General features: G+C 43.7%; 1 protein-coding gene across 5 annotated transcripts in view; it reads right to left on the minus strand.

The window, feature by feature from the left end:
* Positions 1 to 1,482: 1,482 nt before the first annotated feature.
* Adra1a (adrenoceptor alpha 1A) overlaps positions 1,483 to 25,503 on the minus strand; it is a 96,148-nt gene continuing 72,127 nt past the window's right edge. For 3 of the 5 annotated variants that reach the window (XM_052732878.1, XM_052732881.1, XM_052732879.1), the window contains exon 3: positions 5,928 to 7,832. In XM_052732878.1, the coding sequence (XP_052588838.1) occupies positions 7,315 to 7,832 (518 nt within the window). In that variant the 3' untranslated portion in view covers positions 5,928 to 7,314. Of the gene's footprint in view, positions 3,011 to 5,927; positions 7,833 to 25,503 lie in introns of those variants that run through there. The other 2 variants (XM_052732882.1, XM_052732883.1) reach the window with 2 other exon arrangements.

The raw sequence follows: 25,503 nt of genomic DNA on the forward strand, positions 1-25,503 counted from the left end.
GGGGTGGACGGCCCAAGAAGAGAAAGGTAGAAATTCAAGGTGAGGGTCAAGGTTCCGGAAGGGCCAGGGCCCTGAGGATGCTCTCCCCTTGCTGGCCTCATTTCCTGGCCCAGGCTCACGGCCAAAGTTACTGTGATTGCTTTGGGAACTTGTCCTTTTACTCAGAGCATGGAGTACATATCCCACAGACAGGGGCCTAATGAAACACCTTTCATTGTCTGCAGAGCTAGCAGGAGCGCAGGGTTGATTTGTGGGGGTAGGGTGGAATCAGCAAAGGGGCCTAGAAAGGGCAAAGGGTGTAGACACAGCAAGAGGTGGGAGAAAGGCTGTGGAAGGGAAGCTGCCATTCAGCACCCACCCATGCCTTCCTTTCCACTCTCAGGTTGGCTGTGGGGCTTTCGCTGGATGGTGCCAATAGTTCCGGGTCTTTCCAAATGGTGTCTGCCTCCACTGTCCTACCCATAGCCTGGTCACTGAGTCTCCTTTCTCAATACTCAGATGCTGCATAAGTCATGTGATCTGAGCCTTATTTGCATCTGGAACCCCCCTGCTCCTCACTGACCCTTCAGGACTAGAGAGGGAAGGAAGGGGGTTCTCCATCGAAGCGCTGGCTCAGGGAAACATGGCTTTGCACTTCTCAGGGAGTGCTAAGTAAATTTTCTTATAGGGGAGCCATTTCTATTCCATTAGTGAGTTCAATTTAAGAGGAAGAGAAGAAATAAGAAAGAAAGGGAGGCACAGGAGGAGGGAGGCGTGAGAGAAAATTCTGTTCCCATTTATCTTCTGGAAGATGCTCTCTGTGTCCTGTCACTTTTCCTAATGAGTTCCAAGTAGGTTCCAAATGTCCTAAAAGAGGGCACTGTGGTCAGAGAGCCTCTTCGAGAAGCCCCAAAGCTTTCTGGGGATCTCCACTTTGATGAGTTCTGAGGACCTGGGAGAAATTTCAGGACAGCCTTGGGCAAGTGACTGCTCTGAGTTAGACAGATGTTGTAGGGGAAATTGTCTTCTAAGCCTGGAAGTCCCCTGGAGTCACCGTGGCTTCTGTTGACCTACCTGCCCATAGGACACAATGGGGGGAGTGGCATGGGCCTCCCTCTGCTCCTACCACCTGCCTGGAAATGATGAAGATGTGACTTATCGCTTTATGTAACACCTCACACAGTTTGTGAATGTTGGCTTAGTCCAGGGGAGATACACCAGTGACCTATTTTTTATAAGCATGCTGATGACCTATAGCCACATTTCAGTAGATTTGGCTCTGTACCACAAGCTAGTGATGGTGTAGAACATGGATGGAAAATTGGGCCCATGGGTTAAACCTGGTCCACACCTTGCTGTCTTTTGGGCTACAAATGGATCCACAGTTTTGAAAGTCTGCCCATAGCCTCCCACCAAAGAGCCCAAGCAGAGAACTCATAGTCCATCATGACTGAAATGTTAACCATCTAGCCATTTACAGAAAAAGTTTGCCAACTCCTGGTATACATTAAACAGACATTTATTTATTTATTTTTGGTTCCTCTACGAACACCTCCCCATTTATAACAATGCCTCTTGGAAAAACACGCAATTGACTTCTGGACACCTCAACTCAGAATCCTGCCGGCTCGTACACTGAGGACTGTCTCTACCTCCCTTTGGCTTCATGCCAGGCTGGCACAGTGAAGAGAGGCCATCTGGGATTGCTAATCAGAATGTGCCCAATGACCCACAGGTTCCCTTTGGGACCTTTCTGTTCCTGAGGACCTTAGGGTGACAGTCACAGCTGGCTTTGCCTTACATGTCACCCCATTGGGCAGAGCAGCAGCCTTCTGTCCCTGGCTAGTTCCCTGGGTCTGTAGCAGCTTGTCTGTGGAGAAAGAACAGAATGACACGTGCCTGTCTGCTAGCCAAGGAAACAAGAACTTGTGGCCATGTGCTACAAGTTCTTCCCAATTGTTGGCCAGAACAGGAGGGCAGAAGTGTGGACAGAGCTGCAGTTACATGCTGGAACTGAAGAACTGGACTACGAAAATCAGAGAGTCAAAATACATGGCGGACCCTGGGAACATGGAAGCATCGTGAAGAAGGTTGGATATGAGGGTATTCAAAGAAGTTCTTAACTCATGACTTCTATTTCTTCACATGCCAAATGTAGATAAAAACTCCTTCCTTTTCCTTATCCCACACAAGGATGACCTGAGAAAGGTTTGGTAAGTATGTAGTGATACACATATCCATATATATGTATATATGGAAACATCAAATTCATGTAGGAATTTCTGTCTTAGCTGCTTCTCTATGACATTCAAATACACTTATTTTATTCAGCCTATTTCATAGACCAGGATGTTCATTGTGTTTTTTCTCTAAGTGCAGTGCTAAGTTGTGCTAAGATTTTTTTCCCCCACCTAATTAAGTCTGCATTTTTCGTGGCTCAACAATCATCAACCCCAGCTTACAATGGGACAGCGTGGCAGTAACTCCCAAGCCACACGGAAGAAAAGGTCATTATTTTGCCTTCCTGAACAAGCCACCAGTTTCAGGACAGTTCCTTTCTCATCAGCTGTGGCAAAGCATGACTAACCCTCCCAGCTGTGAGCTGAGGCTATGGTCAATCTCCTCCCTCAATGCTCCCTGCCATCCCTACAGCCTTTGTAGGTTCAGCAGTGGCTGTTTGAAACATGACATTCTGCAGAGAGCAGGGAAGGCTCTTTCTCAGCTCACTCTCAGCCATAGGGTCTGGGAAACATGAATGAGATCCTGTCAATGAATGGCACCTTTGGCCAGGGGCCGTCTTCACATACTGAAATCTTAACTCGCTTCCTGGCCCAGCCCCCCACAGCGGTCATGTCCACTTATTCATCTTGCAGGGAACTTGGAGGGCCAGAGGCCACTGTTGCCATGGTTTTTGGAAGACGTGGCCTCAGTCCAACTCCTCAGCATAGTTTGGAGGCCCAGGGCAGGTGCAGTGATCCAACTGGGCTCTTTCGGAGCTGTGCATATACAGGTGGTTTCACGGTTAAAAGTCCTGGTAGTGTAAAAAAGAGACCAGAGTGACCAGTGAGCATCTCTGATGCCTGTACATCTGCTCCCTCTGTCTTCTCTCGATGCCCTGGTTTCCATATCTGCCTGCTTTCCACCTGTTTGCTTTTCCCTTTGCTGATGAGCCAATCTCTTCCCTTAATTAAGTCAGCAAGCATCCATCGGAGAGGCAGCATCATATTTTGGCAAGAGGATGGGGACAGAGATATCCCCAGAAGCAATTAGGAATGTTTGTTAGTGGTGTTTAAGGAATTGTGATTAACACATGAATTATTACCTGCTCAAGAAAATGGTTCCTAAAATAGCTTCACTCCCAGGCTTTCACCCCTAAACACACTGGGCTGAAAGGGCTTCATGATGGTTCATACAGAAAAGGAAGCAAGCTAGGATGCACAGCTGTCTGCCAATGGCCTGTCTTCCAAAACTGCCATGGTCTCTGTCTACCCGGAGACCAGCATTCTGAGTGGCATCCAGGAAAATCACGTGCCTAGTATGGGCTCTGCAATTCCTGGTGGGATGTCTCTAGCCTCGTTCTTTTTTGATAACTTGTAAAATAAAGGTTGGAACTGAGGGGAGCAAGAACAAGTGTTTTATCTGTTGATATATATTTTTGAAGAGGCATACCTCTTAAGTGTCCATGTTAACCATGATTGGCCATTCATGACTTCCACACACCACCCAGGAAGTGTCCCATCTATCACTGGCCTTTTTTATTCTTGACCAATTCTTCCATGTTCTGTTATACGCTCATCTTGTCCTGGTTTAGTAAACCTGTCCTCTATGCAAGGCTTTAGTCATAGCTGGGAGTACTATGTCCTGGAGAGGGGAATGCTCTCTAGTGGTTGGAATTGTAGACACAAGGTTTGGTGGTGTGTTTGCTAAGATTAATATGTAGAAAAACCCCAAGGGAATAAATTAAAGTTTGGGCATGAAATGGTCTCCTGAGAATATTCAGTTCAAACTCCCCTGTCCCAGTGTGTGAAACAGAGGTATCACACAGAACATGAATACCTAGGGGGAAACTCAGTTTTGAGCCACAGTTCCTTCTTGCCCATGGGCAAGTCCTTAGCCTTTCTCAACCATCAGAGTTTCACTTTAGAAATGGTAATGGGAGAGTTTCTAGAGGATCACAGCCACTGATCCATGATGTGCAATAGTGCTAACAGAAGCGCAGTAAGAAAGTGCCTATAACTCAGCTGCCTATCACTGTCTATCTTAAATGGACCAATCCAAGTCAGTGATGAGAGTCAGGAGCCTCAGTGCCTTGCAAAGTGTGTCGCATGCAGAGTGATGCCATGCAGAAGCAGTCTTGGATGAAACTATGACAAGGGGAAGAACTTTTCTTGCAGTGGTATAACCTAGAATTTTCTTTCTTTTTTTTTTTGAGACAGAGTCTTAAGTAGTCTAGGCTTGCTTAAACTTACTAAGTATTCAAGGTTGACCTTGAACTCTTGGTCCTCCTGTTTGTACCTCCTGAATGCTGAGTTTACAGCCATGAGTCACCACTCTTGGTTTTAGGTGCTGCTGGGGTGTGTATGGCAAGCAAGCACCCCACCCACTGAGTGACAACATCTCTGATGCCCTGGACAAATTTTTGAGTAAAGAGATCCAAGGTCCCTCTTCATACACAGTGTCTGAATCTCACACTAGTCTCAAAGTCGCCTACCATAATGCCCCATTGATTTCATGTCATAGAGAGACCATCCCAAAGTGACTTTTTTTTTTTAGAACACACAAGAGAGGACATTTTAACTGGGGTTACTCTGGGTAAATTCCTCAAACTCCAAATAGAAGCAGTAAACACATGAATATAAATATGACAATCATTTGTTTGGCTGCAACCATTTGAGATAGTTTTTGGCACACTTAAAGGTACAGACTTTTTTTTTTTGGCGGGTGATTAAAAAGAAGTTCCACTTTTACGTTGTTGACCCCCGCTTTTGACACCATGTTTTGGTGGCATTATCAATTTCTTATAAATTAGCTGTGTTTCTATTCAGTACCCTGCTATGGGAATGGAAAAAAAACTACTAGATATTTCCTCCTTAGAGGGAGGGATGCCCGCGGAGTGTGCAGCAGTTGTTTATGGGCAACCCTGTATGAATACAATTGTCACGGTTTTTATCTGAGAATGCGAAGATTTTCTAGTTGTTTTTTCCTTCCTGATTAGAACTGGCACCAATGGTACCTTTATAGTGTGCCTAAGTTTTCCCACTTTTAACATTTGCACTTATTCACCAAGGGATTTAAAGATCATCGATAACACGGGATGGTACCCTGCTGAAGAAAAGCTATGATCCTTCTTCCTGTAAGGATATTTTTCTATGGAGGCATGACAAGACCAGGGCGGGGGGTGTTTAGAATTCAAATCTGGAATGAAGTTGATTGGAACAATGAAGCTTACAATAGAGAAGATGCAGGCTTGCATTCTGAAGTTCTCCCTAGATGCTTTGACACCCACATCTGGAAGAGCTGTTAGGAGTTATGCAGAGAGCCCAAGAGAGCCTAAAATCCCAGCCAACTTCTCAGCGGCAGAAGCCAAGTTGAGAACACAAGGCCAAGTGACTACCTTGCTGGCCAACAAGAAGACACGGCTCAGGAAAAGGTGGAGGAAGTGGGTCAGATTCAAAGTCCCAAGACAACCAGTCACAAAACCCACAGCCGCACGCACACACATTTTCTTCATTGCAATGTGGATAAAGATTTGCCTTTAGAAAGACTTACAGGCAGAGTTCAATTTGATGTAAGGGAGGAAAGGAAAGAGGTGAGGCCCAGGAGCCTCTCTGTGAAGGTTTCACAATAGCATCAACCTGCTCTGAAGCTCTTAGGGGAAGAAGTTATGAAAGATGTTGGTTGTGATTCTTTTTTTTTTTTTTTTTTTTTTTTTTTTTGGTTTTTCGAGACAGGGTTTCTCTGTGTAGCTTTGCGCCTTTCCTGGAACTCACTTGGTAGTCCAGGCTGGCCTCGAACTCACAGAGATCCGCCTGGCTCTGCCTCCCGAGTGCTGGGATTAAAGGCGTGCGCCACCACCGCCCGGCCAGTTGGTTGTGATTCTTAGGAGGGTTGTTGCCACAAACATTAAACCTTATTTTACAATTCTTAAGGTGGAATGGCAGGCATGTTTTAATTTTTATGTGTGATTACCATAGTCACCATTCATAATATTGTGAATTATTAAGGATGCAAGGATTTGGTGTACACAAAGCAAAAAAAAATAGCACATTTCCCAATGTTTTGCAAAAACTAGGAATCAATTTGGGCAGTTGTTTTGCAATCAATTAAAATGTTTGAGGGTAAGCATCAGTATGTTGGGAAGCTCAGGAGGGGTGTACCTGGACCCCACAACTCATTCTACATGCCACAGCTGAACCCCATTCACTACATAGCAATGAAGCGAGGGGGAGGTAATGGAAGCCAGTATTCTGCCAGTCCTGGATTTCCATGATGGAGTTCTGGAAAAGGAAGTGGTTTGTCACATCAGAGAAGCTGCATGACAACAGAGCATTAGCCTGGTGTTAGTACCCATCCCATCCCAGCTTCTTGCTCTTTAAGAAGGTAAAAGTAGAAAGCCTTCCTTCACCAGCTCATGCAACTGCGGCCTCAGTTTCCTTCTCTTGAGGAAAGCATGCTGTCCCGGGTTAGTTCTGCTCCTTAGATCCAAGGCTGGAGAATGCACCCCACTTTCAAATGGGGATAAGGAACCCATCAAAAAGCAACCCCTGGGAAACCTGTCCAGGTTCACCAAGCTGAGAATCTGGTGGCGTTTCCAAACTTGCCCTAAAAACATGTTGGCCACTACCTTATACTCCTTCCTCTCTGGGTCCCTGCTCCATAAATGTCAAATGTAGTTGCCAGTAGGTTCAGCCTGAAAATAAAATTCTCTCTCTTCCATCAAGAAATAGCTCCAAACTTAGAGTGTGTGCTCAAAATATTCACAATGAAATCATCATCCTGTATTTATAGTCTTTTGGATTGTGTATGAAATTTTCTTTCCCATGGTATTTCTTGTTGAAAGGGTCAGTTGTGGAAAGCAGGATCAGAGAATGACTGAGGGTTTGAGCTGAAGGGAAATGGCCCTTGCATCATTCAGAACCTATGAGTTACCAGACACCCTGCCCCTTACCCTGTGCCCTACCCACTTGTCCCGTGAGCTGGTACCCTCCCTCTCCCCTTTCCCAGATGGGGACCTCCTTGAATGGTCCTGGCTTGTCCTTCAATAACTCACTGGCCTTCCCAGTGGCAATCAGCAGTACCTAGTGTTAGCCCTCTTCCTGTGACCTTTCCCAGCCTTTAGACTTCCTCCCCATTTTCACCGAGGGAGATGGTGTGGATCTTAATGGTCGGAACTTGGTGATTTTCTTCAAGGCTGGGGGTCGAGGACCCCACACAGCAGCAGACCTGCAAAAAGCTTTTACTCCTCACCCGGGCTGTGGTACAGGCAGATTGGTCCTTCGGCATTGTAATCCTGGCCGATCCATGGGGCGTGGAAGAGAAAAACTTCCACTCACAGACTCCATCTGTCTTGGAGATTTTATAGAAAGTCTCTCCTGAACCCACGGGGATACGCACCATGTCTCTGTGCTGCCCTTCCAGGGCCTGGCTGGGCGGGTGCAGGGTGTAGCCCAGGGCATGCTTAGAGGATTGCCTTCTGCGCAGACACTGGATTCTCAGCACATTCTGAAAGGCTTTCTTGAACTCCTGACTGGAGCATGGGTATATGATGGGATTGATGCAGCTGTTTAGGTACCCAAGCCAAAATACGATTTTGAAAACGGTTTCCGAGGGCTTGAAGTCCGGGAAGAAGGAGCCTGAAAGAGAACACAAAGGATTACACGTGTGATTGGCCAGTCAAGAGGCCAATCAGCTGGAACTACAAACCAACACGCATCTTTTTATATCTGTAAAGAGTTTCAAAAGCTTCCAGATGCATGCAAGTGTTTCATATTTGCTGGTAACCCCTTTGTTATGATTTCAAAGACTATTTCAGACAGATAGACTTGTACCAGCTCCCTCTCTCAGTTGTAGAGAATCATCTTTCGGCCTCCTCAAGTCTTAGAGAGTGCAGCAACCCATTTTTGGTAAAGTCTAGACACACGGTTTTGCCTGAGTTATAAAATAAGACAGGGGAACATTCAAACCCACATCCACATTAAAATTCGATTACCCCAGCCGGGCAGTGATGGCACATGACTTTAATCCCAGCACTCGGGAGGCAGAGGCAGGCAGATCTCTGTGAGTTCGAGGCCAGCGTGGTCTACACTGTGAGTTCCAGGACAGCCAGAGCTGTTACATAGAGAGAATAAAAATGCTATTACCCAGTCATATCCTCTGTGAGCAGAAGGTGCTAGACTGTCCAGCCCAGCACTCCTTATTTTTCCTCCCTAGACATTTACTAGCTCCTTGAAAAGGCATAGTATGATTTTATGTACCCCCAAAGGTCGCTCTTACTCCTTTCAGAGGAAGAAGAGCTTCATGGTCTTTCCCTTCCCCCTTCTCACTCTTGAGCTTCTCTCCTTTCTTTCCTCGACACCTGGAATAGTTTTCTGTCCACTCAGGCGAGTGGCTTTGGGAAGTCTTATGGCACCCGTGGGCTTCCGTTTTTGAAGAAAGTGGGAGGTTGAGTGAGAGTTCTCCTCACGGTCCCACACAACCTTTTTCCTTTCTTTCAGCCTATGGTCTTTAGTATTATTATTTTAATTTATTGTTTGAGAAGTTCACACATGCATATACTGTGTTTGGATCAGATCCACCCAGACATCCTCCCCTCTGATTTCTCCCTTATCCCCACCTCTTTCCCCTCCCAACTTCATGTACTCTTCCTTTACCTCACTGAGCCCACTCAGTTCTGAATGTGCTTTGGAGCAGGAGCAGCCCATCTGGGGATGCATTCCTGAAGAAAACTGATCCTCTGCCTCCTCTAGCAGCCATCAGGTGGTGAAGGACCCTCAGCTGAGAGTGGGATTTCATGAGCCACCTTCTCTATCTATGCTGGGAAGACTATGGTCTTGATTTTTTTGGTTTCTCTTTCCCTCTGAGCTGCAGACCCATCAGAGTCAGGACACATGGCCCGCATGCTGGATGCTCTTACAGACTGCTCCAGCCAACAGTATCCTGAACTCAGTCAGAGACAAAACTCACATTCCATAGAAGTCAAAACAGACAGAATGCTGCAGTGGATGATGGGAACATTTATCACCAAAACACAAATTTTGTCAAGTTCAACATGTCTCAAAGAAATCACAGACACACACAGGGTGACAGGTGTTTACTTTGAAAACCATACAGCTGAGGAAGTTTTATTCTTCAGGTTCCAAGTTTTCAGTCTGTCTAGTTGTTAAAACAAAATTTAGAGCCACCAACTATCTGTCTTGAGTCAGGCAGTGCACTTAACTTTTTGCATAGATTTGAACTATTATTAGTAATATTGTGAGTTACATGACTTCTGGGCTGAGGAGATGGCTCAGTCAGTAAAATATTTGCCTTGCAAGCATGTGGACCTGACTTTGGTACCTAGAACTCCCATTAAAAATACAGCTGTGGTGGCACATGCTCATCCCAGCACTGAGGAGGTGGAGACAGGTGGATCCTTGAGGCTTTCTGGTCAACCAGCCTAGCCTCCTTAGTGAGTTCTAGACCAGTGAGAGACCTTGTTTCCCCCTCCTCCACACACAAAGTGGATGATAGTGCCTTAGAAACAAGACCCAAAGTTCCCTTCTGACCTTTACACTCATGCATGTACACATGCAAGCATATGCACATAGGTACATGCCTATAAACACGTGCCCACATACATTCTTAATATCAATATTTCTATTTTGCTAAGAAAGAAACTGCCATTTAATGAGGCTGAGTAACTCAGCCAAGGGCATTCAGGTAGTCTCTGGCAGGGCTAAGACTTGACATTAGGAAGTTTAATTTCGCGGACTCTCCGAATCTCCTAGACTAACATGTTTCTTGGAAAGAGAACAGTATACATGAACAGTGAGATAAGTAGTCAGGGAAGGCTGTATTAGAATCAAACTTTTCAAACTTTGTCTGGAAGCAGAGAAAGTGGTCTATGTTAACAAGACGACTAGCTTTGTGCAAATACGGTCAATTCTAGGGAAAAATCATTTTGCATTCCAATGTGTATCTATTGTTCAATATTTCTCTCTCATGGTGACAGTAATGTGATTAAGGCAACCCATTTTACAAACCTCTGCCTTTTCCTGGGCTTAATGACTGATGGCAGCAGAGATGAGCTGGGCATAGCAAAACCCACCTTATCTGGAGACTTTGCTACAAACAAATCAGCTAGACAGGGGGAAGAATTTTCCTTATTTGAAGAATTTTTAGCTAACAGCAGCAACAGCACAGCCCATATGCCCTCTGAACATGAAGCTATTAAAGTGATTTGAGAGCCCTGGTTCCCTCCAGGATGCTATTTCTGCATGGAGTCCAGGTTTGCACTAATAATTCTCACTCTTCTCTTTCACTCCTCAGTTTCTGAGCCTCTGTATTCTCCCTGACCCCGCTTCCTTAACCTTGGGTCCAGATGACCCATGGCTAAGTTCCTGTGCTCCCTTCCTGGGGTCTCCATGCTGTGTCCACACTGTCAGCAGGAGGTGCAGTTCTTGTGTCTACACCCACCACTCAAAACATCCCATTGGTTTTTCCTGCAGCTGAGATATAAGGCAAGAAAAGGATTCAGTTTAAAAGCAATCAACATATTAAGATTTGGACCTAAGACAATCTCCAGCCTCAATTCTTTACAAACATTTTCTTTTTAATCCAAGAACTTCTCTGGACATTGGCTGTTCAAACGGTGAATGGGAGATACTTCCAGGCCAAAGACCTTCCCATAAACAGCACCATTTGGTTTATTCCATTAAGTGTGGGACTGTACTGGGATGTGTCTAAGTCTAGTACTTACTTGTCCACTCTCAATCTGCTGATTTCCCTTGAGGCCGGTGGCTGGATCTCCTTTCTTACATAGAGCATTGTTCTTGCTTTAGAGGGGATGCATGTGACTCTCTCTGAGTAGATGCTGATGGGTTGTGCTCAGGGGAGGGATACAGAATAGTACTTCTACTAGCAACTTCCCAGTGGGTGAGAAAGCATGGCAAGGGGATGAGTTCTCCTTTGACTATTAGGCACTCCTCAGCTCTCTTTCCTCACTTCAGTTTCCTGTTTTAGGAGGAGTGCCTGGAGTGGGCTTGGAAAAGTTACTACCACCCAGTTCTCAACAATGTTCCTCATCCCACCGTCTCCTTCCTTGCCTAGACCTGACCACACAGACCCAGTCTTCTTTGAACTCCCCAAACTTCTCTCCCCAAACTCAGTTTCTTGTCGGATCCTTTTCTCCCAGGTTCCTGGTGATGCTTTTGAGAGTTCAAGCACAGTTGGAGAACGCTGTCCGTGGTCCTCCATTAATCAGGAGCACCAGGGTGGAACTAGTCATGCTAAGGTTGTGTGACTGACGGTTCATATTGATTGTCACCTTGACAGGGTCTAGAATCATCCTGGAGGCAAATCGCTGGTCATATCTGTGACAGATTTTCTAAATTAAGTTAATTGGAATGGGAAGACCCACTTTGAATGTGGGTGGCACCATTCTGTGGGTTGGGGTCTTGGGCTGGATGCAAAGGGAGCTGAGCACCGATGTTCATCCTTCTCTGCCTCCTGGCTGGGGATGGAATGTAGCTAGCTGCCTCATATTCTACCACCACGACTTACCCACCATGGTTGACCGTATCCCCTTCAGCCATGAGCTATAAAAAGCCCTTCCTTCTTTAAATTGCTCTTGTTGGGGGTTTTGTCACAGCAGCAGACAAGTAACTAATACAAGATGGTTTCTCTGACCCAGACAGTAGGATATGAACTCCACTCCATCAGGACCTTGTTTTTGCTCACGCACACAGTTCTAGAATCCAGTACAATGACCTGGAAGGCCAACTGCCATTCCCATGAAGTGGCTGACCTGGTTGAGGATGGCTGTAGCTGACTGGATGGCTGAGTGTCCTTGTTTTCTCTATGCTTGTGGCGGCTACCCTGTGACATGGAGCTTTGTCCCAATCACCATAGCACCTTACTTCTCTCCTCGAGCCTGCCTTTCTTCCTATTGTTTTCACTTTTTGTGCACTTTCTAGTCCTCCGTTGTTTTCTGTGTTGGTATTTCTCTCCAGTTTCTCTCCCATTGCGTATCATTTGTTGTCAAATACCCCAGCGTTTCTTGTCATGCTTCATAGGAAGAGTAAGTCTTCTGAAGCCCTCCTGTGAGAAAGTCCTGTTCCTTTGGCCAGCATTGCTGTGCTTCATGCCCCAGTGACCTCTGTCCAGACTTTGCCTCCAGGAATCCAACAGCAATCAGCTTAGTTGCTGAAACATGTTGCCCTGTAGGTCAGGTCACCTTTTACATGTGAATTCGCCTAATTTAATTCTTTTTTTTTTTAAAAAAAAAAAGATTTATTTATTTATTTTATATATACAAATACCCTATCTGCACGTACACCTTTATACCAGAAGAGGGCATCAAATCCCTCTAGAGATGGTTGTGAGCCACCATGTGGGTGCTGGGAATTGAACTCAGGACCTCTGGAAGAGCAGCTAGTACTCTTAAAATGCCAAGCCATCTCTCCAGCTCCCTAATTTAATTCTTGGGCTTTAGAAAATTTTCAATTCTTTGGAGCTTCCTCTTTAAAAATTATTGTATTATTTATTATTTATTTATTTATTCATTTATTCATTGTGTGTGTGTGTGTGTGTGTGTGTGTGACCATGCCACAACATGCTTGTGAAAGTCAGAGGAAGAGCTTTATATGGAAGATTCTTTCTTTCTGCTTCATTGAGGCAGGACTTATTATTATTATTATTATTATTATTATTATTATTATTATTATTAATTTTGCCCCTGTTCTGTGTATTCCAAGCCAACTAGCCTGTGGATTTTGGATTCTGGCCAGTTTGTCTCTGCCTCGCATCCTCCTGTAGGAGTGCCAGGATTATGATGAGTACTGCTGCCTCTGGCGAAGGGTGGGATCCGGGGACTGAACTTGTTTGTCGGGGTTTTATAGTGGGTCCTTTTACCTGAGCTGCCTCTTTGGCTTGGGATCACTGAGTTTCCATCCACTATCGGTTGCTGCTGGTTTATGGACTCTTTTCCAACCAAAACACTGTGACCACCTTAAAACCAGCTGGCTAGAGACATGGAGAGCAGGTGCTCACGGCCAAATGCCAACATCAACAATCTTCTCACCTTTACAGAGTCCGAATCCTCACTTCCATTGCAGAAGCTTCTAGATTCCAAGAAGAAACTGAATCTAGTGAAATAAATTGAAGCCTCCCAGCTTTTCCTCTGAAGTCCTGATCATCAGGAACATCTGACTTCTCGTTTTTGATCTAGGGTTCCATTCATGCGTTGGTAAGAAGACACTAAAAGGCTGGGCTGTTACAGATATATTTCAGCTATGAGGCGACAGAACCATTTTCCCTCAGTGCTCTTGGGAGAAGATCAACCAGTGTTGATTCCCTTACCCACATTGGCTCCCACAGCACTTCCGTTTACTCCCAAACTCAGTGAGAGCAGAAATGGAGTGCCTCAGTTCTAACCCAACAGAGGTACTCAGAGGGCTCGCTTTTCTGGCTCAGCTGCTTCTTCCTGAATCAGGAGGACTGAGTACGGAAGCAGAAAGCTGCTAGCCTCTCAGCATGCGTGCTTCACATTACCTATCCAAAAGCTTGAGATCCCGGTGACAACTTTAAGAGACCCAAAGTTGTGATGAGTCCTAGGTAACTGAAGCCATAGAATTTCTAGGCTTCAAGGATTTCCAGGACTCTAGAGATAGCAGCCTCCCTCTGCCCTGCAGAGATCAAGACAGTTAAGCGGAATCGGCCAGTGATTTCTCCAAAATGCCTGACTCTTCTGTGACTGGGTCAAGACTAGACCCAGATCCTATTTCATTTTCACCAATCTTCACGTGTCTTTTTAGCAATCCAAAGATGGCATGGGCACTGTAGGAGCAATGCAGGCAGCTTCCATTGTATGGCACATATAATAAGGAAGCGTGAACTGGTATAATTGATACCTACATTATTTAAAAAGTTAGAATGTACTGTTCAGAAAGCTTTCTGAACATTCTTATTATCATATTTTGAAAATTAGAGTTTAAATGACTCTAGATTTAATAAAAAAAAAGCTGACTCTAAAGGAGAATCTGATGCTATGTGACCATGGGAGAAAATTACCCTTAATTGTTGATTATTATCTAACCAGTGGTCTCAGTAGTAGGCCTGGTACATAGCCAATGAACAGAGAAGAGAAACAATTGGTCCATTTGCCATGCCAAGGAGCTCCAGTGCCAAGTAACATTCAGGCCAAACAAGTTGGCACCTTAATACCAGAGAGAAAATTGCCTCATCCAATCAAACCCCAGAGAAATGCTAGGTATGACAACATAAGAAGAGACTCAAATTTCTTAGTCTCCTGGGGTCTACCAGATGACCTGTTTTGGGCTCCTCTTTTGACTGTGTCATTGTGACCTGACTGATCATCTCCTGGGGTTCATCCCGGTCACAGTTGGATAGTTCTCAGTTACCAGAAATCTTTAGCGTATCCACATGGAGTGGTGGCCAGGAATCACTGGGAATGCTGCCTGAGTTAGCCCATACAGGAACCCTAGGCTCACAACTCAAGACACATGGACAGATTCCCTGTGAACTATAATTCAAGTCTTTGTATATACAATTTACATTTTTCCTGGGAAGAGATTTCAGTTTTTATTAGCATCTTACAGTGGTCCATGGTGATAGTGAGCATGGTTAAGCCTGGGAAGCTAGTGAGGTGAAGCTGGGCCTTTGCCTGGTGCACCTCCTCCAACCTGTGTCCCATGACAGTGCCCAGCTTATAAGCAGGGCCAGCAGATGTGACTGGAGGGCCTTTCTGGAAGGATCTCTCCTATTCCTTTTTCTGTTTAACTATAACTGGAAACTGCATGGTTCTCATTGTATGCTTGAGTGTAGACAAGTGGTTCCTTCCTTGAGAGAGTCAGAACATTGGGTCTTTCCTTGCTGGCAGAAGGTGAGAAGGAGTGGTGGCATGGGAGCACAGTGAGTAAGAGGAGTGTGCAAGAGTGGAATGGCAAGCTTGGGTCCCCTGGGGGCCTGCCCAGTGTGGGATGGGATGACTATCTGTCCCCTAGACGGGGATCCACTATCACTCCCAGATTAGGAAAGACAAGAAACCAGGAAACGATAGATGAAGAGCACTTTGGCTTTCTCTGGTTAGCCAAACAGAGCTCTGCAGATCCAGGGATTTCCCCCCAAATACATTCAAGTTGCCCAAACCAGAGCTCTTCAAAAGTCCTGTCTCCCTAGCCAACAAGGCCCAGAGCATTCCTTCTCTCCTTCAAAAAGTGAAGCATATGCCAGATGACATGGGTCACACACTGACTTTTTGTTGCTAGTAAGACCGGGTCCAAGATCATTAAATAACATCCTATCACTAAAGATCCTTCATCAAGACCCTGTACTCTCTATACAAGTTTCTCTTCCATTACTTTATTTGCTTAACAAATACTTCTCTGGGTCAGGCAGTGCAGTGGAGGACTAAAGAGGGGGTGGTCAGAAGCAGGCACATAGGTCCTGCCTGGATTCAGAGTCTATACACATGCCTAGTCAATGGCTGTGCAAATGACCCGTGAGTTTCCAATGCAAAGGCTTTCTTCTTGGCACAATAGACTTGTGCTGACTCTTAGTTGATCCACTGAGATCACTACAGCCTCAGAGACATGGCTGTGGTTCTTCTCTCCATTCTCCTCTTCTTCTCAATGACCTGCCTCCTACAGATCCTTACACATAAATCTACTCAAATTCCTTTAGTTTGTTTTCAAGTCTCTGGTCAACATCCCACTCATCTACAAGCCCCATTTACAGCTGCAGTCTAACCTGCTTGTCACTGTTTACACTAACTCAGAAGCTCGTTCTTTCTCTGACATCCACTTCTATTTTCCACAATCCATTTATTTGTTTATTTATTTATTTATTTATTTATTTGTTTATTTATTTATTTATTTATTTGTTTGTTTGTTTGTTTGTTTGTTTGTTGTCCCTAAACCAGAGGACAGGACATTTCACTTTTGGCTTTGCTGTTGTATCCTCAACACTGGCGACAGGCTTTGGGATATGTAGGCTCCTGCCAATATTGTGGAATGGTGTTCTTTACCTCTATGACTCTAGACTTTTTGAAGATGCGTGTTACTTGTGACCCTTTATCTCTGTCTTGGTGACGGGCACAGTGCTCAATGAATGTTTATGGAGTCCATGGATGGCCTCTGTTGATGGAAGAAAACGGTATTTTGAATAAAATTCCTGCTTCATCAACTCACAACTATAAATACACTGAGAGAGAGAGAGAGAGAGAGAGAGAGAGAGAGAGAGAGAGAGAGAGAGAGAGAGAGAGATCTTTACTCAATTCCGAAACTGTATCTTCCTGATCCTCAAGATGCTAATACTTACAAGAAAATAAGAGCATTCTCCAAGCATTTTTATATGGTTAAGTTTCAGGCACTTCATAAAATTATTACTTCCAGTACTTATAAAAACATTTAATAGGGTCTTGAAGGAAGAGCTAAAGCTTGTAACTCAGCTGTGATAGCCATCATCTCCACCCATATATCTGTGGACGTGAGTCCAGAGCCAAACACCATCAATCCAAAGTGGTGACATAAATAACCAAAATCGGTCTTCCTAGGAGGAAGTGTGGGACCTTTTCAGGACTGTGTTCCTTTGCATTGAGCTGAAAAGCCCAATGAAGTCCAAGTCCTGGTTCGTGCCAGCAAGGTCATGGTGTGAGCCAGCTGATGTTGGGGTAGTGAAAAGTGAACAGGGGAGCTCACAAAAAGGCTTTGGTTCTGGATGCTGCTGAATGCTTTCTGGAAATTTTCCCTACTTAGAAACTGTATCATGTACTCTTGATGGTTACTGGGTCACCCATAGGCCAGCCCACTGATTCTAGAGCCACCCTCCAGCAACATGAAGGAATCTGAATAACTACTTGTTTTCCATTGCTGGCTCCTACAGGCCAAACTCCTCCTCCTGCCCACGACGGCCCAGGATGAGCCAGGGATGGGGTTGTCTATGGTCCCTGCTTCTCTCCAGCCATTGAGAGAACCAGGCATGGCTCAGGTTATACTGACTACCATTGTCCCTGATCTCTACTGGATATAGGTATTTTAACTGTTAGAGAAGATACAGCCAAGAGTTTTAATAGCTTATTTAAAAATTGCAGGATTTATTTTGGAATCTATAATATGGCTTCTAACTACAGCAAGGCTAGGCAGTTTTACTATAAGGGATTGGAGCAATTAATTTTTTAAAACAGCAATAGTATATTGATGATAGGCGTCACTGACTGAAAATGAGAGTTGGTTATAGGTCTGTCTTTCATTGTAAATTTTGTGACATTTAGGTACTTCCACTTTGCTTGAAGGAACCATTTTTTACTCTTCAAACTTAATAAAGTTTTCTATGGTCTTTCCTAGGAACTGGGGTACTTCCAGGGAGAAGACTAAGCTTGGAGCAACTCATTGATTTCTGCACCTTGAGTTTCTTCTTTGACCCATGACTCTTACATCCTCTTCCCTAGACTCCATCTGAATCCCTAGCTCCTGTCTCCAGTGCACAAACATCAGACCTTCCTCCTAATGCTCACAAACTGTTTCATCCTTAATAAGCCAAATCTAACTCATTATCTCCCATGGAGCCTACTCTTTCTTCTTATAGTCAATGGTATCCTTTCCCCTCAGTTGCTCAAACCAGAATCCTGCTGGTATCTTCAACCACTCACTCTCCTAACTCCTCCATGACAGCTAAGCAATGGGTCCTGACTGCAGAACTTTCAATGTCCTGTCACTGTCCATCTCCCCTCAGGCTATCATCTCCTTTTCTAGGACCCTGTGTCAGCTCTCCAACTGGCTTCCTGTTGTTGGTCTTACTCCTTCTGTGATGGCTATTCTTGGTTGTTAATTTGACTACATCTGAAATAACTAAAACCCCAAAATGGAGGGGCACACCTGGGAGGGATTTTCATTTAATTTGGAGTGGGAAGATCCACTTCTAATCTGGATCTTTGAGGTAGAAAGATGCACCTTTGCTCTGGATCTTGAGGTGGGAAAACCAACCTCTAATCTGGGCCATATTTTCCATAAGGATATGGAAGAAGGAAGCTTTTGCTCTTTGCCTGCTTGCTCTTTCCTCATTAGCAACTCTATTCCTTCACTGGCATTAGAACCCACTACTTCAGGATTCTGGCATATACTGAAGACCAGCTGGGACACACAGTGATTCTTGGACCTTCTATTCATAGGTGGCCATTGTTGGACTAGCTGGACCACGACCTATAAGTCATTCTAATAAATCATATATATATATATATATTCATTCTATAAGTTCTGTTACTCTAAAGAACCTTGACTTATATACCTTCCAACCTATTTTTCACACTATAGCCAGAGAAATTCGGAGAAAGAGAGAAAAAAGCAAGCCTGATTATATCCTTCCCTTGGTTAATTAAGTTCAGTGACTCTTCTCCAATGAAGTGCAAATTCTAGGAGACTGAACATCCACTTTGTTTGGTAACAAGTTAGTTACATGGTTTTTTTTCTTTTTCTTTCTTTTTTTTTTGTTTTGTTTTTCAAGACAGGGTTTCTCTGTGTAGTTTTGGTGCCTGTCCTGGGTCTCACTCTGTAAACCAGGATAGCCTTGAACTCACAGAGATCCACCTGGTTCTGCCTCCCGAGTGCTGGGATTAAAGGTGTGCACCACCACCACCCGGCTACATGTTTTTTTCTAGTGCCTACCCAAGTCTCTCGAAAGTATCAAAGAAGAACAGGGAATTCAATGTGCAGAATTTGAATACAAGTGTGTTTGTTAAGTCAGTGGTGTGATATAGCTTCTTTCACTCATTATGATTGATGTAAGGCTAGAATGCATGATATATGCAGTGGCTGATGTGTTTACCTCTAGACTAAAAATTTATTTTCTGGGCAGCAACACCTGCGCTAAAAGTCTTCTTAAGACCAAAAGATAGAAACCATGCAGAATATGTAGCAGCTCCACTGGAAGTTCTGACAATGGCTCGGAAAGTCTGGTAAAGCAGCAAAGATGAATCTAAAGCAGGAATCACAGCATTCAAGGCTGTTTGAAAGATCTAATCTTGGAGCCAGAGAGACGGCTCAATGGTTAAGTGTCCTTGCTGCCTTGGCAGAGGACCCAGCTTCTTCCATTCCCTTCACCCACATCAGGCAGCTCACAAGCATCTGTAACTGCAGTTCCAAGGGATCCATTGCCCCCTTCTGGCCTCCACGTGCACCTGCATACATGTGGTATACATACAGACAAGCAGGCACACACATATACATAAACAGAAATAAGTAAAAATTTTAGGAAGAAAGATCCGATCCTGGGTTCAGGGTGTCACTTTCCTGTTATCAAGGGCAGCCATATTTGTCACAGAAAGCTGTTCTCCAGCGTTGTGATTTCTGCCTGACATGTCACCTGGAACGCATTCCCACTAGCAAATTGCTTGAAATCACGTGACTGAAATTCTACTCATTATAGAGTGTCTTCCTGGGGGGTGGTGGTGGAAAAAGGAAGACATGAAGAAGGGAGGGAGGCACCAGGGAAAGCTGGAGCCTGGAGGGCAGTGATGGTGGGTGATAAAAATACATTGTAGAAATGCGTGACATTTTCAAAGAAAAATATTAAAATATAAATTAATGATCCATAAAAGCATGGCCTCTGGTAAGTCGATTGTTCTACAGTTCTACGGTGGAAGACCACATATCCAAGAATATTTCGGCAGCACAATTGATCTTGAGGGATTAAAAACCAAGGCAGCAAAGCTGGATGGGTAAGGAAGGGGGTGGATCTGAGACAAGTTAGTGGGTTAGGAAGGAGAGGGTGGTAAATATCATCAAAACAAGTTTTATGAAACTCTCAAAGAACTAATAAAAGCAAATTAATGAAATAAAAATACTCTTTATGAAGCCTCTTAACCCCGAAGCCTTAGAACTTCTTGAGAAGCAAACAGTACTGAGGGAAAGCTAGTTGGTTGTTTTGAATGTTTTGATTTCTTTTTAATATTGTAACAGAGAAATTGTCCACTGGAACACTTTTAAATGTACATATAAAAGAATATGGGTATTGTGTTTGCTATCACAAGTTACTTAGCTTGACTTACTTGCTTTTGGGAGAGGGTATAGTGGAAATGTTGAAAGGACTTTACAGATTTTCTTCACAGGTGTACATCTTCATCTAAATAATGTTGAAATTATTACCTATCACTGCCTCTAAACCCTTAAGGCAGGAAGAGTCAAGTTGACTGGGCTGCAAATAGGTACAGATATGACTATCCAGGAAAGTAAGGCCCAGGTGAGATGCTTTAATTTTCAAATTCTTGGCTTATAATGCTTCCTGCTAATTAATACACTAAAACTTTCATTTGCAATGGGGGAAAATCCTCTAATTATTTGAGATCTCTCAGGAAACCTACTCAAGAAACATGGGCACTTTTGAGATGACTGTCTGTAGCTGGCATTTAGCTTTCAAGTGTGAGGCCTGGTCCTTATTGTTTGAACTCACAACTTCATATCTATTTCCACTTAGATGTCTCCTAGGACATCTAAGTCCAAAGTGGCACATGTGACTCTGCTTGTCTTCTAGGGCTTCCCACTTTATAAGTGATAGATAGCAACTGCTCATTTGTCACAAAAAGTAGGACATAGTGATGGCTGATCTTTGTCTTTAATTTGGTTAGCTTTAGAAGCGCCTGGGAGATGGATAAGTCACATCTTCACTTAGGCCTTGTGAGGACATTTCTAGAGATTAGTTAAAAAGGAAAGACCTGCCCTAAATGTGGGTGGAATGGCTATAGGCTGGTGGGGGGTCTGGATGGAGTAGGAGAGGAGAGAGGGGAAGGCTAGTTAACCCTCCTTCTTGGATGCTGTTAGTGAACACTCTACCCATCTCTTCCTGGAATGATGGACTAACACCTCTCAAAACATGAGCCAAAGCAAATCTTCCTTTGTTGAAATTGTTTATCTCAGGTGTTTGTCACAACACCTGAATGAAAAGCTCCACAGAATCAATTCTGACATCTTCTTCTGGTCATCCCCAGTAGATGACAAGCCTAACAACACCCAAGTGCTCCATGCCTATCCATTATCTAAGCCAAGTCATAACACTTGTCCCCTTCAAGAGCCTTCTCATATGACTTCTGTGTGTTTTATCACTGTCCCCTTTCCCAAGGGTCATCTTAAAAGTTATAGTTCCAACTTGGTAACATTTCTGCTAATCTACTATAAACATCTTTGTGGATGCTGGGATGAAATCTAGAATCGTTAACATGATCCACGAGGATTGTTGTTTCTTTTTCCTTCCCAGGTTGCTCTGATCTTGCTCTGGCCACTCTGATTCACAGAATGCTTCTTTTCCTTAGGACCTTCTGTCACAATCTTATATGGAGTATTCTCTGCATCTCTGTGTTGATACATTGGGTCCCCCAAAATATTGTATACCCTAATAAAGCTTATCTGAGGATCAGAGGAAAAAGCCAGTCACTATAGTAAACACAGAAGTCAGGCAATGGTAGTGCACAACTTTAATCCTAGCATTCGGGAGGCAGAGATCCATCCGGCTCTCTGTGAGTTCAAGGCCACACTAGGAACAGAGCCAGGTGTGGTGGCACACACCTTTAATCCCAGCACTTGAGATCTCATGTCTTGCTTGGGAGGGACACACTCTTTAATCCCAGGAAGTGATGGTAGGAAGCAGAAAGGTATATAAGGCTTGAGGACCAGGAACTAGAGGCTTTTAAACTTTTAGGCTTTTAAGCAGTTCAGCTGAGATCTAATCGGGTGAGGACTCAGAGGCTTTCAGTCTGAGGAAACAGGATCAGTTGAGGAGTTGTGGCTTGTTCTGTCTCTCTGATCTTTCAGAATTGACCCCAATACCTGGGTCTGGGTTTTTTTTTTATTTTATATTTTTTTTATTAATAAGATCGTTTAGCAATTTGTGTTACACATCTCCATCCCCTTTGTAATGTAAGCTCCTATTTGCTGCTGAGATCTTAGCCTCAATTCCACTTTCCTCTGGAAAGGACCTCTGTTCCCCCTGTACCCAGTCACATGACTCAGACTCCAGTCTAGGAGGAGTTGTCTTGTTAAGCATTGTAAAAACAGCCTGGGCTCTTACATTACAGCATTTAGCACATTTGCTGTTCTCTGAAAATGTGTGTGATGACTTCTTTAATGTCTTTTTCTCTCTCTACATAAATTTCTTTCAGAAAGAAATTGTACTTGGTACAGTATAGATGTTTAATAAATGTTTATTCCTGAATAAAACATGTGTTGAGGTGCGTGCGTGTGCGTGTGCGTGCGTGCGTGCGTGCGTGTGTGTGTGTGTGTGTGTGTGTGTGTGTAGGAGTTTTTAGCATATTGGTTTGTGGTGTTGTCTATTGACAATAACTGTAACAGCAGTGCAATTCATCAGGTATGTTCATACAACTGTGCCGGGTGCTTGCTCTGTGTTACTGAGTTGTCTCAGCTCAACTGTGGAAGTTGCATATAGTTTATTCCCATTTTATAGGTGAGTAAAATGAGACAGAGATATTTTGTAATTTTCCAGAGAACAAATAACCACTGAGTTCTGGGCTACGCTGCCTGGCTTCAGCCCTGCTCTGTAGCCCTCACACTTGCTGAGGCCTGCGTCACCACGCCCACTCTCTCTCCATGCTGTGTGCTACTGAATGCCTGTGGATGAAACTTCATCAGCAAAAATCAGGTCTCAACTTAGACAGCAAAAGCAAAGCAGGTTCAATCAGTGATTTGGATACTTCTAGAAACTTCTCATATAGAAATGTGTAGTGGCTTTCCTTTGAGAATGAGTTTGCCTGTATCTTGGCACCAAAACCATCTGAAAAGGGGTTATTATAGCTGTGCTTAAAAATGGTTGTGTTTGAGTTCCAAATGCCAAATATGTACAATCTGTTACATTAATTCATAATTGGTGTGCCCCTCACTGTGCGTCTATTTTATGCAAGGGATGTTCACATACTCACATTCGTGTGAGTGTGTATACGTAGACATGCACACGGTAAACCAAAGCCAATTGAGATGCTATAGTCTAGAAAGACGGATGTGATGGGCCTTCCCCCAGAACTGTCTTTCCCTTCCCTTCCTTTGGTCTTTCCACACCTTGGCTGCCTCTCCCCATCCCCTTTGCCAAGAATTTGAAGTTCTAAAGGAAAGTCTCACCTAAGGGGGCTACGGTGTTCATAGTTAAATCTTTATTTATTTTTACCCAGAATATCTTTTGGAAATCGTCTTCCTGGGCTCTGGCTCCAAGACTTGATGGACGGTTTAACTGACAGAAAAAGCACCAAGTTTTCCAAAATGAAGTAGGGGAACTGCCACCCCTCCTTTGAGGGGGTGGGCCGGTTGAGTCCATTGTGCAAAAGGATACACACACCCTGAGTGAGGAAGACCCTGACTGCCACGTTACAGCCTGCTTCTTGTCCTTCTGTCCTCTGAGCTCTTGGGGTGAAGCTTTGAGGTGACAGCCGCTCTGTCCTCTAAAGACGCAAACACCATTCCTTCCTTTCAACACTCATCCCCAGAGCACTGGCCTCCGTGTGACACCCCACCTTAAAATCTGGTTACAAGAGCACGTCGTAAACAACTGGGATTGTATTTCTAGCACATGCTTTTGTGACAGCCTTTCTTTATTTTAAAACCACTAACATTCTTCTATTTTATTTTTGTTTCAGAAAACAATTTTTAATGACATAGTGTTTCATCATATGAGTCAAATGAAATTTATTTACCTACTTTGCTAATTTGAATGTTTTGCTTTTTTTTAAGTTCTGTTCATTATAAATAACCAAAAAGTAAATACATATGTATTTGTGGCTGGATTTGGAAGAGCATTCTTTTGTGTGTTTTCTCAAGATACATTCTTAGAAAAGGATTTATGAATCACATGATATATATCTTTCTAAGTGTTTGAACCCATTTTTAAAATTTTTTCTTTGAACAGAGCACACCTATATACATTTGTGCCGGAATGAAAAATAATTGCAGTTGCTGGGTGGTGATGGTGCATGCCTTTAATCCCAGCACTTGGGAGGCAGAGCCAGGCAGATCTCTGTGAGTTCAAGGCCAGCCTGGTCTACAGAGTGAGATTCAGGACAGGCACCAAAGCTACACAGAGAAACTCTGTCTCGAAAAGCAAAATAAAACAAAACAAAAAAATAATTGCGGTCACAGGGAGGTATGATGTGTACTCAATGCAAGGCTTCAAGGTCCTCACAGTGTTTTCAAAATTAAGAAATGACACACCAAATTGGAGCTACAGTTGTCAAATTTCAAGCACTAAATGATAGCAAATAGTGTATGTGTAATTAAAATTATTAGAAAAATGAAAATCTGCACTCAAATGTCACTGTCTAAAATATACATAAAACAAAATATTCGCTAATAATTTTTCAGTTGAAAATAAAAGTTGCAATGATATGGGCCAGGCAAGATTTTGCTCAGTGGGTAAAGATACTTGCCACCAAGCCTGACAACTTGAGTTCAGTCTCAGAACCCACAGTTGAAGGAGAGAACTGACCCTTAAAAATTGTCTTTTGACCTTTATAGGCATACTATGACATGCATACTAACATACACGTTCACACACACACACACACATATACACACACATATGCACACACAAATAAAAGTTAACAACCCTTCAGGGAAGCATTTGAAAACAGATTTGCAGTGACAGGAAACCTGTAGATGTTGGCACTGATAAAAAGAAGCCACAACTGGACTCCACAGAATGTTAGGTAGTCTGTGTGCAGCCAGGGAAGACACAAGAGAGAGCCCAACTGGACATTAGACCTAGCAGCCTTGAAGAGACCCAAAAATTAAAACACAGAAGGTCAAAATAAAGTCCGTGATTAGAAAGCAGAAAATCACCGGGCTGAATCAGGAAGTTTCGGTTGATTCATTGTCGTGACCCCCAGATCAGAGAGTTCCTGAGAAGCCTGCCTGAACATGAGGGACAGCACAGCCGCTTACCAACAGCGAGAAAAGATGCCTTTTCAAATGGTTAGAGGATAAAGGCAACTTTGGGAGAAAACTGGAACTAATCTTAAGATTTGGGGTAATTTTGTAGATATTTGTACAGTTTTACTCAAGGAGATATAAAACTTTTAAATAATGGAAATGACAGGAATTTACCCCAGCAAGTGCTGGGTCCAAACTGTTTATTAATACTGATACACAAATATTTCCAAAGACCTTAAATGTCCAAAGTTTCCCTGATCACTTTTTATTTTTAAAATTTTAAAACTTTGTTATTAAAAATGTTACAAAACAACAACATCAACAGACAACAGACAACAGCCCACGTGGAAATCAGCAGACTCATAGACATACAACTCGATGAACTTCTGTA

This window comes from Peromyscus californicus, unplaced genomic scaffold (genome assembly GCF_007827085.1).
Source record: "Peromyscus californicus insignis strain IS unplaced genomic scaffold, ASM782708v3 Scaffold_12__1_contigs__length_115047231, whole genome shotgun sequence".
NCBI classification, from domain to species: Eukaryota; Metazoa; Chordata; class Mammalia; order Rodentia; family Cricetidae; genus Peromyscus; species Peromyscus californicus.